At 37.4% G+C, this 17,922-nt stretch overlaps 1 protein-coding gene across 1 annotated transcript in view; it reads right to left on the bottom strand.

The window, feature by feature from the left end:
• Positions 1–10,757, bottom strand: part of LOC306847439 (potassium voltage-gated channel subfamily KQT member 4-like) — a gene marked incomplete at both ends in the record, with an annotated part of 41,085 nt that extends 30,328 nt beyond the window's left edge. Inside the window, one exon of the mRNA XM_079381393.1 lies at positions 10,456–10,757. Coding sequence (XP_079237519.1) covers positions 10,456–10,757 — 302 coding nt within the window. The remainder of the gene's footprint in view (positions 1–10,455) is intronic.
• Positions 10,758–17,922: the final 7,165 nt, after the last annotated feature.

The raw sequence follows: 17,922 nt of genomic DNA, 5'->3' as shown, positions 1-17,922 counted from the left end.
GGAGTGGCTAACCTTATTTTAACCCCAAAATAAATTCAGGACCCCAGCATAAACCCCTCAAAAATGCAAACATCAAACGACTAACATTCACTGTTAAGGTGTTTATGAAAGCAGGATCAAATGCTAGAAATGTCTCTCAACTACACTTATACAAGACAATGTTCTAAAGGCAGAAGTATTTGAAGCATCCCTATCATGCTTACATCTCTGGTGGTGAACTTTGATGTCTGGAGTTGTAAAAACCACCTGAGTGCAGTAAGATGGTTACATCCACTTAAAATAAGCCTCGGTCAAAGGCTTGCACCAGAATCTGAGTCTTGCCTGGCAAAAATAACATTACATAAACAGAGATTAAAGCAGATTAAAGGGGTATCAACACTAGTCTGGATCACGTTACACGCTATGACGGTTATGCACTTTTGGGCCTTTGGTCTTTCCGTCTCACTCTGTGCTTTCAAATGCAGGTCGCTGTCTTATCTCCACGGGAGGGGGTGTTTTGACTCACAGATTCAGATGGATACTGAATTAGGTCAATAAATAAAGAGTGTTCCTGCATTCCTTGCATGATAAACATGACGAAAGTTGCACAAATACAAATTTGTGATCACACATGGTTGCTTTACTATTTACCCGCTCTAGGAAATCTGTTAAGCATGGCCGACTTTGCGAAAGCAGTGATTTGACTGGCAGTTATGCACTTGCTAGATTAACATGGCAATTAATCACTGTGATTCATTGGGAAAAAAAAATAACACTAACAAAGCGCAGAATACACACAATCTTAACCCTGAGTCAGCGTTTGTAAATTACAGTAAGAACACTAGACTATCAGCTGGAGAACAATCCAATCTCCTCTTCGTCATTATCCTGGAAACTTAAAACCCGCTGCGCCTCATCCTGAGAGAGACAGGTCGTCCCGCGGGAAACATTTCTGCCCCGAAAGGAGAAATGAATACACCGCATAAGGACTTCTTCTCCAGCGCTCTGTCACAAGGACGAACCACCGCACCATGCTACCGTTTACTGCAACGGCTCTCGCAATAATTGAAATTTATTTGCATCTTTTACATAATTTGAAAATGCACATATAAACATTTCTGTATCACAATTGGCTACAAGGCACATCTAAAGAAGCAATGATGGTTGTCAGCATGACGTCATATATTTGGATATGCGTAAACATGAATGAGATATGACAACTGCAGTAGAGAGTGAATAATAACTTGCATAGCTTTGTGTGAAGAACAAAATGAAATTGAAGTTGTATGGACTATTTATTTTACATTTTAATGGTGTTTTTCCCTGACTTTGATTGTATGGACAAGAGAAGAATAAACTCTTGTGTTTGATGGAAGAAAAAAAATGGAAAGATCACGTGACGCTGAAGACTGGAGTAATGGCTGCTGAAATTTCAGATTTGCCATCACAGGATCAAAATGCATTTTAAAATATACTTAAATAGATAACATTTATTTTAAATTCTACTATTTAACAAGATTATTATTAGTTTTTTCTTTTTACATTTTTTTATCAAATGAATGCAGCCCCGGTCAGCATAAAATACTAATTAAAAAAAAAAAAAACGTAAAAAACATTAACCCAAACTTTTGAACGGTAATATATGTATAAATTAACATAATGTTGTTATTAAAATTATTAAACAAAATTATGGAATATAAAAATGGCTTATCATTATTTCCTGTTATTAATATTACCTATTTAACTTACAATCTCACCATAAGTGTTGGCAAAAAAAAATCTTATTTTAGTCTGTTTGTCAATCACCTTTAGAAAAGGATGGCATGTTGGCAGCAGCCATTGCATGGATACACAAAATAAAAAAAACAACCCTCTCTCTCTCTCTCTCTCTCTCCACACACGTACTTAACATTAGCACTGAATAACGTTCCAATGGTATAAATTTATCAGGAACCTGAATAAAGCCGGTAGTGCCAGCTGGACGCTTCACCATGTACAGAATGTGACAGGGTATTGAATGAGACATCAGTTTAGTGTCAGCAGGCACTGCCACAGATGTGAGGAGTGACTGCGTGAAATCTAGGGATGCAACATTCATTGAAGGAGGCCGGAGAACAAAACTCCCCATGCATGTTTGGTCTTGACTGGAAATGGCAAAATTTCTCTCACATTTCCTGAATTCCTGATTGGACTACAGTGACCCACCACCCAAACATCTAAAGGCCGTGAGAGTGATTGCTGCATAATCACCTCATCCATTCTAATAAAATACAATTAGCTTGATGCTAATCTAATTTTTTGCTTAATTATTGTTTTTTTTTTCCCAGGAAAGAGAGAGAGAGAAATAAGAACATCTATAGGACCAGTAACCTTCAGCAGCCTACTCTGTATTTCCTCTGAAAATTCAACATAATGAAGTCACTCAAAGCCTTAATAAACAATGTGAACTAATGCAGATAAAGAGAGCATTCACAACACACACCTCATTTAACTCAATCTGCTGAGCAACAGCCTTCAGTCCTAGACTGAGAAAATAACAGCACCACCGTAAAACAGGGCACCACCTTGTGAGAGTTTTTACAAAACAGTTTTTTACAAAACAGAACAAAACTTAAGAAAAAATTAAAACAAAAACACGACAAAAAATAAATCCAACTTATTAAAAAAAAAAGAACAAGAAAAAAACCTAGATGAAAAAAAGTAAATAAATAAATAAAACAAAACAAACAGAACCCAAAACAAACAATTCAACAAACAAAATGACTGCAAAAACAAACAAACAAACAAGTCATTATGAAACACCTTTTCATTGTACAAAACAACACAAAACTAGCAAATTTAATTCAAAACAAACTATGTACGTCTATGTTTCATCCTGGAATGACTGGACTATCATATTGATACTTAAGTGAAGCCAAAGACCTGAGGCTATGGTCCACTCACAAGTACTTAACAATCAATTCTAAATGTGCCCTCAACTAGCACTTAGCAGAAAGACTCAAAAGGCATTTCCTCTTCTTCCACCTAATTCACCTTATTACCACTAGTCAAATGAGTGGATAGCCACTGCAGTGGAGTAGTATGGGCATGAGAGGGAGAGCCGTAGCTTGAGCGGAAATTAAAGGTGGTGTGAGAAAAAGAGATAATACACTGCTGAAGCTTTTCATGGAATGGAGAGTGATAGCTAAATAAATATTGGGTGTTTTTAATGGGGCAGAATTTACACACTCCACTGACGCTAACCAATAAAAACAGGCTAATGGGAAACAAGCAACACTGCAGTCATGAGCAGGATGAATGAAAATGCTGAGCAGAAAGTTATATTCAATAAACCATTTTGATACTGTGATGGATCACCTCATGATTTTCAATATAAAATACGGGTCCTGAAGCAAGCATTCAAATAGCATAACTAGCTTCCATTCTGACAGGGGCGTAGAATTGGGGGGGGTTTGCTACCAATCCTGTCCCTACCAATATCCAGCCACTACCAGACTGTCCCTAGCAATAATTTTGATCAAATAATTCAAAATATGTATATGTTTTTGTCATTTCAGACGCATCTGAAACGTCAAATCATAGATATGACCTAACAAGTTAAAGAAAACACGTTAGAAGACTGCACGCTCTCAAGGGCGCGCATTGAATACATGTGCGGAATGTAGTCGCACACCGGACGAGAAGCACAGCCGTGTTTAGAACAACTCACAGGTATTGCACCCAATTCAAGACAGCAGTCCAAAACAGTTCATATAAAAACCCACATTCAGGAATGAACAAAGTTGGATCGATGAGTTTGAAGTGGTGTTTGTTTGACAAAACAGAGCAAACTGAAAGAGAGCGCGATCTATGCCTATAATTAGCTCCCTATCAGGGGCGGACTCGGGAGTACCGGGAGAATTCCCGGCGGCCTGGCAGCCAATTTGGCCCGCTGGAGGCTGCCCTACATATTTTTGTTGCCTGCCGAATGTACTAAAGTGATTCTTTCCGAATTCGCCATTCAATAATATTAATACTAAAAAAACGAATTAAAATAATAAATCATGAAACGGTCAGTCTTGACTGGCATCGCGCTTCGCCTCGCGCACGCTCCGCCAGAAGGATGCGAGACTCGTGAATGGAGTGGAAGCGACCAGGTGGAGCAGAGAGGCAAAGCTGTCTTGTTCAGGACTTCAAGTGCTGACACTTTTTTATTTGCATCTGTAAACAGACTATTGTAGTTTTACACTATATAGTTCACCATGGTATTTGTAGTAGTAAAACTCTGGTTATACAATTGGTAAAAAAAAAAAAAAGGTTACTTTCACCATAGGCCTAATAATACCATGGTTAATTTTCCTTATAGAACAAAACATGACCCATGATAATGCAAAAACATGTTCAGTGTTAATTCAGGATGTAGCTATTGTTGTACCAATTTTGACATTTAGGTAAAATTATAATGAGGTGGTTGTTTTGCAACAAGGTGGAGATGTGTTGATGAAAATAATTAGTGAAAAAAGTAAACACACGAGGGAAAGAGAGATGTCAGGGAAAATGAAGAGACTATGGAAAATGGATAACCTTGAATTATTTTGCACGGCCTCAGCCTAGGGATTTAAACTTTTTGATGTGATGATGATGATGATGGTCATACAAAAAATATAGTTGTTCATGCACTGTAAAAAAAGAAAAAAAGAAAAGAAAAGTTGAGCCAACTTAAAATTTTAAGGCAAGCAGCTTCAGCAGATTTTTGAGTTCAGCCTATGATAAAGTCATGAACATCAACAATAATTTGGGACAAATATAATGTGATTTTATTTTTTTTGTAAACTATGTAAGTGGCAGCAGTAAGTAAGTGTGGTGCAGCAGGATTTGGAACAGCATCCTGAGTCGCCGCAGAGAGACTTTAACTTTAAATTAATGTTGTTCAATTGAATGGACAAATCAAACTGTTAGCTGAAATATCCACAAAATAAAAAACAACACTGATATTGCAGTTTATCTGTCAATCAGATGCGCACGAGTTTCGTTACTACAGCAACAGCAGAGTATTCTTTCAGAATCATCCTGGGTCCAATTCGATTCATTTTAAAATAAAGTGATGTGTGATTAAGACACCCAGCGCTCTGATGCTGATGTTGTTGGTTCACAAAATCATAATTGTGTAATTTATTGTCTGTTAAACATACTATTAAAAAAAAATTAAACCAAAATGAAAAACAAAATAAAATACAAAAATATATAATTAAATAAAAACAAAAACAAAATAAAAGGAAATGATAAACATATCAAACCAAATCAAAAACAAACATTAAATAAAATCCAACTGAAACATCTCACTAAACACTAAAAAAGGCAACTCAAAGCTGGAAATACAATTCCATATATCATTCAACACTCTTTATCATAGCTTACTGGAAAAGTGTCTGCCATCATCATGTTTAAAAGCCTACTAAAGAATGTGCATTAAATCATTGCCTTGTCATCTGGAGGTGGACAGAACCAACTATCTGTGGTTTGTCTGGGGTCTACAAATCATTTTGCTACAAATCTACTGTGCAAATCTGGGATCCTTAATGCTGCATATCCTAAAACTCCTGGTGGCCCCTCTGGTCAGCAGCTAGACTTGACAAGGTCACGGCCACCACAGAAGAAAACTCAATGACCTTCCCTGGAGAGGTGGGTCCTATCCCCGTTGGATTTATGATCGCTGCGTAATTTCTTTAAAAGCACAAAATGCATTATTGAACAGCGTAACAGCACTATGAGCACAAAAGCATTTCTTACACACGCAATTCCACTGCGCAAGGCTACATGTTTGTGCCGAGGGAGTGCAATTTTTTTAAAATATATTTATTTACTCAAACTCAAGTGTACAGCACTTTGAGGGACCGAGCATCAGTTCTGGACAAGCTGTTATTTCTGGCTGACTACTTAAATTTAAAGAATGGGTAAAACTGCTAAACATACTGAATCCTAAAGGAGATAAAAAATGCAGGCCTGTTCACTTTTCCCTTCTCTCACGTCCATATTTTCCTTCTTGTTTGGCTACGTCCATTTCTTTTGTGCTAAAGCAGCCAATACCAATGCATTTTTATTATATTAAGCTGCAACGCTGTTTCCATTAATAAAAAACAACAACAAAAGAAATAAATAAAGTCATTCATAAATAGAGAAGTCATTTAACAAAATGAGAGCTCATTTATTGTTTAATTTGTAGGGTGAGGTTGAAGTGTGACTCAAGGGCTGTTCGAGGGATGAAGATGTTTTCCACTGTAATCACTGCTGTTCACCTCTTCAGTTTGAGACTGTTTAACAACTCCTGGCATCGTTGCCCTCATTTACAGTCCAAGAACCTTTTCCTTTTCTATATGTGGTGCTGTGGAAAACACATAAAGGTCAGCTTTGGCCTACTAAAACTCCAGCTGCATCCTAGGCATCCGCTCATGTACATTACATATGTTCACCTTTGACCCTCATCTCTTACAAACGTCACGTCAACACTCTGATAGCTTGTAAGTTTAGCCTCTGACAAGACATCTTAATCTGGGGTAGGGGTGATAGAAAAAAGAATCCTGTCCCATGCATAAACATTTTACAGGCTTCCAGACTCAGTGTCACAACCGAAGGAATTTGTGTCAGTATCAGCAGCAGGTGTCCTTTCGGTCTGATTTGCATGTAATGCTCCATTTTCACCCAACTGAGTGGAGAAAATGCATTTTCACAGATGTAATTTGTGATTTAAATCCTGTCCAAATCAAAAGATTTATATTTGTTTTTCCCACAGCCTCAGTAAAAGTCACAGAGCAGATTACCTGATTACAGATTTCCAACATAAGATTTAAATATCTACAAATTTTCTTCTTATTGTGCTGCCTTGTGAACCTTCATCCTTCAGGGTAAAATAAGTTGGTGGTTCAAGTAATAATGCCAATACTATCAATTGTATATATAAAAAAAATGTAATACATAAATGAATAAATAAATAAATAAAATCAAAGATGCTCACAACTGTCACTGTAGTATCAGTGCATGGTATAATATTCACATTATAATATTCAATTAACTCATTATTATATAATCTATATTATCTCTGATAAAAATATTTAATCTATAAATATATATATAATATAATAATACAATATTATATAATGTATATCTATCTATCTATCTATATATATATATATATATATATAAAATGACAACTTTAAGACAAGACACTCTGAATAACATATATCTGAATAATATATACAGTGTGTCGGAATAATATATATCCTCTGTTAAAAAGTGTAAGTCAACTGTTGGTTAGAAAGCTAACTCCATCCAAATTGTCCTTTAGAACTTTTCCACTTCTGAGTCAAAATATCGACCACTTCACCTTATTCCCTATCATTTAATTTAGAAGGCATGTTTAAAATCTGTGTGAAAAAAACCCATCTAACTGCTGGGTTTTAGATAGAGAAAGAGTGTTCAGCATGAGATCAGAATGAAAAAGCGTGTTTGAGAAGCTCTACACAACAATTGTGCCAAAAACAAGGTACCATGAGAAAAACACATTGCCTCCAGCAGCCTCGCAGGGCAGAGCTAATTAAGTGATTAAGAAATTACACATTGCTTAATCGCAGTCTCAATTTAGTGATCATTGTGCTACTTAATTTCCCCAAGCCACGCAGTATGGTTCTAATCTACAGTTAAAGTTCCCATTATCACAGGGATATATTCGCAGGCTAATTCAGACATTTAAGAGACTCTGGCTGAAGTACACTATAGCAATTAACTGGAATGTGTCAAAGAAGTGTATAGACACTATTTATCGGACATCTACTTGCATTGATGCCCATGTCATGATAATTGCTCTTGGATGGTATATTCAGAAACCAGTGCTATACATTGACAGAATTTACATCACCCAAATGCCACATGGCCAGGCGTTAATAGAAACAGAGAATTAGACACAGGGTGTCTGAAACTTGAGAGCCATAACCTTGACATATCAGGTACTGTTAATAACTCCTCACTGTATTTCATTCATTGGACAGAGAGCCAATGTTATTATAAGAATGCTCATCTACATTTTTACCGTGTTGCTCCAAAGTGTTCAGTTTCAAGAGCAAAAGTATTTTCCTAAACCTTGAAGTTTGTCAACTAATCTGCCGTAAAAAAAAAAACTACGCCAATACCGAAAGTAAGAAAAAAAAAAGTTTTTGAATGTATTTCTCAATTTTCTCTGTATCGTAGCTGCACCAAACCTGTTTCAGAGGACAGATAAAAGTATATGGAGCCCCAATTATGATCCTCCAAAAATATAAAGACTAATATTTATTTTCATATATGAAGACCCATTTATACAGTGAAAAACTGAAATATTAATTCTGGAAAATATTTACATTCCATTAGGTATAGAAAGCAAATATCCACTGTTTTGAGTACTGTTTGATGTATAAACTCCGTTTAATAAAATAATTGTTATTAATCCCGATTTCAAACAAAGATAATGAACTGCTAAAAATTTACCTTATATATTAAAATGACCTATAATATATATACGGACTCTGTGTGCATTTAGTAAGTATGAGTGTGCGGGTGAGAGAGGGAAAGAGTGAAAGAGAGAGAGGAAGAGGGAGAGAGTGCTCAACATAGATGGTGTAAACAAATAGTGGCAGTGGCTTAGAGACCGCTATACTTGTTTAAACTACACTGGGGAGAAACACGCCAGACCAGACATCTTCTCTTCATGGACAAAGGGAAGGCTCTTTTAGCAGGTTGACCAAAAGTGATTTACCATTTAATAAAGGTACTTCACGTAACACTTACAGAAATAGTTGCTGAGCCTAGATTTAGTATTGGAACTTTAGTGACCTTCTGACTCACACTTCACATACTTTACATTTAAAAATGGCCGTCAGGTGTGTCCTACTTCAAAAAAAGGTCCATAGATGGTAAAATGTCTGTACATTTTTGCCTATTTTAGTTTTTATTGTATTAAAGTCAACCTCATAAGTATAATATACATACAGACCAGACCAAATCTATAATTTTATTCAAAAAAAAAGAAAAAAAAGAAACCAGATGTTCTCAGAAACTAAACCTTACAAACTTCTCACAATTTATCTTATACACTTTTTTTTTTTTTTTTGTGACCCAGTCCCTGGTCTTGTTTTAGGAAATAACATTATGTCTGGCTCCTTTTTGATATCCAACGCCCACTTTCCGCGTGCTAATCATGGTGGATAAATCAAGTCCCACCCTACATTTTTTCTCATTGATTTTCCTGTTTCACTTGGAAGTACGTCATGTTACAGTAGTAAAAGTGAAAAAAAAGACCAGCAAATCATGTTGACTTTAAAGTGCAAAAAGATTAATAATGTTATTTGCACCCCATACTTGTTCAAATAATCAAAATATACATATTTTTAAATCAAACTTGAATTGTTTACCCTGAAGCTGTGCAATTACAAGTTATTTTGGAATTTGCAATTAGATTGGGCCTGAAAACAAAAAGCAGTCAATAGGAGATCGTGAATGAATTCTGTATTGTGGTTTTGAGTGAGGGAGATGAATGACAGGCAGAGGTATGAGAGACTCTGATAAGCTCCCTTCTGCACTCAAACTGTAAGAGAGTGGAAGCAATGTCTATCTCTCCGCTTTAATGTCTATCTCTCCGCTTTTACTCATTCAGAGGATAAAAACTGTCAAAATGGGCCTTCTTATGAAAAATCAGATTACAAGAAAGAAATACATCGTAATGTTCAACACTTAAAGACATCAAACACCTGCTTCCTTTGCACAGGGCTAAATAGTCATAGACATCCATAAATGACCTCTGACGTGCCTGCCTGCAGGGAACAACTTCTGACCAGTCAAATACAATGATATAGTGGATTATTTTAGAATAGGGACCATTCAGGACTCTCAACCAAAGAGAAGTGGGCTAATAACTAACTTTGAATAAACAATTGTCAAAGTTAGCATGGTGGAGCACTTGCTCTACATCTCTTACTAAATACTCGGCCCTTTAAGTTGGCAACACAATGAGCAACAATGAATAAACATTTAATAATGTGCTGTATTAGAGCATCCCAAGGCGTTTTATGATTTCAACCAAGTTAAAGCCATATACAATGCATCTGTAAATGACAAACGGGCGCTCTCCCATTCAAGCAAACTTGATTTGTTGAAAGAACGCAGCATGGGAATTTAATCCAATTGTGAGAGATGAAAATCAATCTTGGCTGATGCTGAAATGATATGGTCTATTGAAAGGGTCACCTAATAGGAAAATATCTCGACTCAGCTTGTTCAGAATTAGAGACTGCCACTGACTCCAGGTGAGCGCATGGCAGGTGGGCCATATGTGTGAGCAAATTACATTCCACTCATTAACTGTTTCTCTGAGGTCATTTATCAACACGCTTCTTGCTTAGCTTAAGACTTTGACAAACAAAAACTGAATGGGAAACAAAAAAGTGCATCCCAAAATTGTGGGTGACTTACATGAAGGCATGGTAGATGAACGCCCATCCTCTGGGTCTCTCCAGCACGTTGTACAGGCTGTTCTGTAACTTTCTGTAGCGTTTGCTGGAGGCAGAAGGGGTCGCCCTCCGGCCCGGTGGCACCGGCAGTGGTGTGCCCAGTAGGCCGGTGCGGTGAGACGGGTGTCCGCGCTCTGGGGTTGACGGCTCGCTTCTTTCAGTGTGAACAGCCGTGAGAGCCACAAACTCAACCCGCCTGTCATCGTTGGGTGCAGGGGGGTCCAGCATCCTAATGCCTCCGTTATTTGAAGGGCTACCCAACATTATTGTGTTGACACACGCAAACTAGTGCACCATTTACAGCTAAGATTAGCCAATATTGTCTTTTTTCCCCAATGACTGAAAACGATTAGGCCTATTTGTATTTGTTTAAGTGTCTTACAGCTGATTCGCAGAGCTGTTTTTTTTTTTTCAAATTTCTAACACCATGATAGGTAAATAATTATCATACTACAATAAAAATACATTATTTTTTATAATAATATAATTAATAATAATTCATATAGTGATACATGTTATTACTGTTAATTTAAGGTCACTATCACTAATCACAAAGACACGTTCATTAACCCTGACTCCACATTGCTCAACTGGACAATGAGCACTTCATGGTGAGATGCTACCGTGCGAATTAATTACTCAAAAGTTTGGAATACATCCAGCGGCACAAAAAAATCCCAAAGCATCCCGTAACTCAAGTTTTCCTGTCTAAGCAAACACAATAAATGTTTAGAATTAAAAGACATGCCCGATTTTCCCCCTCCGGAGCGCGACGCTCATTCCGGTTCTTGGGGAGAAGCGGAGCCAGTCCGTGAGAGATGAATTCAAAGTCGTGCCCGTAGTTCGGTCATTTCAAGACTGTCCCAAAAGTCCGTGACATATTATAGAGTCCAAGACGCTCAGCGGTGTAGACGGAGAGAGTGCGTAATCGACACGTGCTGCGCGCAGCACGATGTTGATGAAAGTGAGAGCAGGATAGACTCGAGGAGAGGGAGGGATGGCTGGCACCGCCACCAAATTTAGATGAACGGATTATGCTTTCTGTTTTCCCTCAGGACAAAGTCACATCTTTTCCGAGATTTCCATTGAGGTGTTCGGCACGACGAATGTAGATGCTACGACTGGGTTTGGTTCAGAGACATGCTTTAACAACAATAAAGCGCCCTTGTGCAAACGTTACCTCAGTGAGTCAACTGTCAAAACAGAGTTGCTTTCTCAACACAGCGTGCGTATTGTGGGGGTTTGGGGAGGTCTGGCTCCTCTAATAAAGACTCGAACCTTCTAAAAGAAATTAACAGACATTTTAAATAAAACTTACCGTGCCAAAAAGTCAGTCATGGCACGTATAGTCGAGGAGGTTGATATATCACCAAACATGACAATTAACATAGGCTACTTAAATAAATTGACCAACTACTAACTACTCTTCCTTCGATATTATATATTTATGAAATTAATTTATAACAAAAATAAAGTGTGTTTGTTTAAAATGTCAAATTATTTACGTTAACTTGCTGTGACACAGATTTCTGCACAATACTAATTTTGCACCCTTAAAACTACAAGAAAGTATAATAGAAAATAAAAATATAAATCCCCCTTAAAGTTGTAGTGGCTGTAATTCACACACTGTGCAAACATCAAACATTTAGCCAACTATATGCTGGATCAATGTACTTCTGCTTAAACGAGCACTCAGTCATATCGAGAGAATCAATAAAAAGGCCATCTTGTTGATGTCAAGGCCAAGATAAACCCTCTGAAACAGGTGCTGGGGATGTGCTGTACAGTATTCTAAGCTCTGGACATGTGCTTCAGTAAATGCCAATATTGTCTGCATGTGTCACCTAACCATAAGGACACAAGTAAAATAAGAATAGTAATAGTCTCTCGTCACTCTGTTATATTGCAGTAAACTATGGTTATAAAAGTTTGAGAATTAATGCCTAAATTATGTGGTGTTGATGGCTGATGATGGAGCGAAGAAGAGGGACATCAACAATCAATACTTTGCATTTCGTTTATGTGATTTTATGCAGACCGTCCTAATGGCTTCGGCTGCTGCTGCTTTAGAGCGATCGTGGAATGCATTAGTCCTTTGCCTCTTAAGCCCTATGCTTTATTCCCTGCATGCACTCTTGTGCAAGTTTGCAACATTCTTTCACAGTGAACCCCTTTTTTGTTTTTAAACTTTTCAGTGCACATTCATTAACCGCTTATTTTTAAAGGGTTATGGAAAAATCACCTTTATAAGGTGTTTGAACACAGTTGTGTGGCCGCAGTGTGTGAAAACAACCGGCCTATAATGGTAAAAATCCACCCACTCATTTTTTTATATCTAAAAAAATCATAAACAGTCTCTCAGAAGAGCAGCTTCAGATTCTCCCTCTGTTCACGTCACTGAGGGGAAAAAGTCCCGCCCATTTGTGACACTGCCCTATAAGCATAGACACAGCCCTGAGTGAGAAACAGCGGTCCGATTCCACCATTACTGATTATTTGCTGTAGCTGCTGGAGATATACAATGTCAGCGCCAAAGAGGCATTTCAAGTGTTGTGTTTTGGGATGCACTAACAAACATAGGAGTCTCCATAGACTCCCTCCATCTGAGCCGCTGAGGACACTGTGGTTAAGTTTCATTGTCTAAGGAAATGTCCCTGAAAAAATTGGTAAGGTCCCCAATAAGTGTAGGGATCAATACCAATGCTTTGTGCGCGAACGTCAGCTCCAGACAAAGTAAGTATCATGTGTTTGTTTTCCAAATTGCCCTTCTGAAAGAGCTTCTTGGCACTCTGTAAGGCTAATGATGCTAAAGCTCTCATTGAGTGTGTTTACATGCACCCTCTTAATGCGATTATAATTACATTTTGGCAATATTGCGATTAAACTTTACCTCATGTAAACGCAATACTTCGATTTAAATAATGCGATTAAGCTTATAATCTCAGCAAGCATAATCGTATTAACAGAAATGGCGAGAACGCAACGGCAGCGTATAGGCAAACAAATTCCACACATTTCTATGGCGCCGAAAAAGCGTAAATAAATTAAAACGGCGGCCAGTAAACACACCTGCTCTTTCTGAGTCCATCATTTGTGCTGTGCAATGGGATATGTAAATAATGGCAGTAAAAAAAAAAAACACAATTCTTAGCGAATAATAAGAATAATGGAAATTGCATGTAAACGGGAGTAAGAGCTTTGCTCATGACATCTGATTATTGGAAATAATTGCATTATTCGTGCGCATGTAAACGTAGTCACTGTCTCTGCCTGTTTTCACTGGTGCTGCCCATGAATGATCGTGAATAGGAATGTGGTAGTTAAAAGTTGCATATGAAAGCAATGCGAGTCGATCGCTTGAGTTTGTTGAGCTCATAATCACGAGTGGCACTTATAATGTTTGTGATAGCATGCACCACGAGACCAGCTATGTTGTTATTTTTATCACGCTGTGCTCCCTGTCTGTGTAATTCATAAATGTGAATTTATTATGCACAGTACAGTCAGATGACTGGCTTTTAAACAGAGTATGTTTTCTGTAAAGTTCATGCTTGTACTAATCGTGGAATGTTTATTTGCAAAGACTAGCACTGCTAATGCCGGAGCTTGAGCTCTTGAAGCTCCGCCCTCTTCTCCGGGAGCAACCGCTCATTTGCATTAAAGCAACATATTCAAATACAGCGCGTTTTGGCTCATACCGTAAAAGTGGCAATTTTAACAAGCTATAAAAATTTATCTGTGGGGTATTTTAAGCTAAAACTTCACTCTGGGGATATCAGAGACTTATTTTACATCTTGTAAAAAGGAGCATAATAGGTCTCCTTTAAAGCTTTGCAATGAAATGTGTGCAAATGAGCGAGACTGAAAAACGAAACGCTATTAATTTGTTTAACTTTTTACACTTTTGCATCCATCCATTTAGTCAGGAAAGATGCGTAAAAGTTTAAAAGTTTACAATGATGCTTGTGGCTCAGACATTTTTAAAAATGTTAAGGGTTACTTTCCACATCAGGTGAAATTTTCACAAGGGAAAAAGCTAGTCTGGAAACACTCAAACAGTAGAATATGGCACTAGCAACGCCAAAGTCATGGGCTCGATTCCAACAGAGTGCATGAATTGATAACATGTACACCTTAAATGCAATGTCATTTGTCAAATGTATAAATGTAAACGTAATTATATCCTGAAAACTTTAAATAATAACTAAATAAACAATAATAGCAATTAAATGTAATCGATATCAGTGCAGATATGATTGGTTAATTATTTTCATGTCATACGGGTTAACACTGAACATGGAGTTTCTATGCTTCTTTTGAACTTGAGACAGGTTCTTGAAGAAACCAATAAAGACAACTACATGTGACATGACAAGACCGAGCTCGGTTTTACTTAATTACATATAATTTCTTAAATTCTAATCTGTTTAGTGCTCTTGTGTAAGAGTTGGTGACCCATAGCAACCTCATAGGATTAACTTCAAACGTTTCACAAGAGAGAATCAGTCCCCTCCTAACACCAGGAATTAACACGAAAACTGACAGATACAAGTCCCAAACCTCTAGCCCAGAATTCTGATGACACACAGCAGCTGTGCAAGGTCAGTGGACACGGGAGAAATGTACCCGTTTCTTTGAGGGCCAAATGTCACTGCTGAGACAAATCTACTGAAAGACATAAACACCTTCTCACCTTCCTTTGGCGCATGGACAACAAATGTGATGAGGCAATATGGGAAAACTATAAGAGCTCTTTACACATAAATACTCACACTCACAGGACACATTCACTCACGTCCCAGAAAGCACTGTGTTTTCCAAAACTGAACGCCCACAGAGGGGCATTAGGAGAATTTAAAAATACACACACATCAGCAGGACTGGTAAGACCTCAGGCCCTCACTTCCGCTGTGCTCTGTAGAACACGACTGCTCAGCAATGTTTCCCACACCAAAAATATTGTTTGGCTTACTAAATTGTTTCTTTTTCATTGACTTCATCAATACATCTTTTTTACAGTCAACAAAAAACAACAGATGTTCAATAACTGGTCTTGTAGATATCAGGTAAGGTGAATTGCAGTCATTCGAGTTTGTACAATTTCATTTGTGTGCTTACCCCCCACTGATTCTTAGGGGCTTAGACACCTTTTCATACTCTTTACAATTACTATTTTTCAAAATCACCCATTCCCATATGAATTACATCACAAGAATTAATGTGAAATATGTACCTTGTAAAATAGCCTAGTTGTTTGCTCATGAGATCGGGTAGTCAAAACCTTTATTTTTTTATCCAAATTTCGACTCAATTACATCTAGCAGATGTGCTCATTTTGTGGCATTTCGAGAACTTTGAAATCATTTCACAAAGCAATAGCTTATATTCATTAGAATTTGTTTAAAAGCATCCTATCCCCTACCACTAGTGAACCCCAATGTACTTTATTAACTGCTTTGCAATGAATCAGGAACCCAAAAATAATCACGAGAAGTTCAAGAACAGTTCAGAACCATTAATAATTAAATAAATAAAAAACATGACATGAAGCAAAAACAGCCGAAACATATTCAATTCACAAAAGAACCAAGCTATTCTAAAACAACACTACATGACACCAAAGACAAGACATGAGAATTTTTATAAGCACATGGGAAACAAGCTCAAAAGACACATCTACTACACAAGGACTAAACAGGACTGATGAACAGCAACCAATAACAAGACAGGACTAAAGAATAAATCAATAGAAGAGGAAGAGGAAACATCAACAATGGCTGAATTCGGAATAGCATATTAGCTTATTATCATATTACAGAATAGTAAGAGAAACAGTAAAAGTATGCTATTCCTTATTCAGTTAATGACAGGTACAAAATAATGAAATGAAACATACAATAATAATGATACAACAACGTAAAACCTTTGAAAATTAAAACAGAAATTATTTATACATCAAATTACACTCTGTGGGTCAGACAAGCACAAAACAAACACAGTTTGTGCAGTCTGTGGCTAGACTAGAACCTGCCTCTCTTAAACTAACTTCCAAATCCATTACTTCCTTTTCCAAAATGATGTCATGACTCAAGTGCAGCCCAGATGCTGGAACAGAAGCACGGTTATATCTTCTGCTGAGCAGGACGAACTGGTGTGGTTCCAGTGCCTTGAATGAAAGAGACCTTTTCAAAGACCTGTGAGGGCTGAGACACCTTTTTCCCACCCAAATACAAGGCCTTTTTGTATCTAGACTCCTTGACCTATACCATAGAGCACATCTGTAAGGCAGTATCCACCAAAGAGCGTTTTCCCTGAGGCTAAAGCATATTTCTGAAATGTGCATTTCCGGACTACAACGATACTAACATGAAAAATGCTTGGAGCTGCATTTCGTTATCCATAAGAGCTCTCAAGCACTCACAGCTGGGCATTGTCAAAAAAGTACCTGGCATTTTCAGCTGGTTTAAAATGCTTTGGTGGACACAGAGCCTAAGTTCTTGCCCACTTTTGTCACCTCAAACACCCAAACACTAGAGCACCTGAACAGCTCAGGCCTCAGGCATGTCCACAAGAGTCTGGACAAGGGTTTTGTAGCTCCAGACTCTCTCTGAGATTACTGGTACAGACATTGGTATATCGTAAGGAGCCAAATTCCTAAAGCTTTGTCTCAAACAAATGGGTCAGTCATTCACAGATTCCAAAACTGAACGGAGCACAAGGAAAACATGGATTATCCTCAATATAACACAGCACTACTAAGATTCCAGTTCAGAGTCCAACTGTTTAATCCAACAGTTATTTACTTAAATAGATAAATCTCAAAATTAATATCCACTTTTTACTGAAAATTATAATGTTTTGATGCCTAAATTCACTTGTAGAAGATAAAACAACTTATTTTATTATTATTATTATTTTTTTTTTATTCAGACAAATTTGTATAGAATTTAGTCATTTATTGGTTATACTTTGTAAAATTAACAAAAAAAGCACAGGTTATGTTAAAAACTAGTGATGTCTTTCTAGTGACATCTGCTCTATTTTTTTTTTTTTTGCTGTAAAGCTGTTGTACAAATAAAGTATACTGCAAATGAACTGAATAAAGACTGTTTTATACCGTTAAGGTAGGCCGAGCAGCAGTACTAAATCAGTATGAGAGATCAGTAACTGAGGGTCATGTAATGGAATTTAGAACCACGTCCAAAGTTGAAGCCTGAGCCGCTGGGTTTCCCCTTTGATATGATGAGGTGTCTAAACTATCAACACAACGGCTGTGCCAAGCAAACAGCTAGAAGTGCTTTCTCAATGACAACAAGGCTGGTACAAGGTGACAGGCTACAATAAAAAACAACAACAACCGTGTAATGCTCAGATGATTTATTGTACATGATTTTGATGGTAGTATTAAATTAACAAATCTCTCATG

Source organism: Barbus barbus (genome assembly GCF_936440315.1).
Source record: "Barbus barbus genome assembly, chromosome: 27".
NCBI classification, from domain to species: Eukaryota; Metazoa; Chordata; class Actinopteri; order Cypriniformes; family Cyprinidae; genus Barbus; species Barbus barbus.
This window is presented reverse-complemented; position numbering and strand designations above follow the sequence as displayed.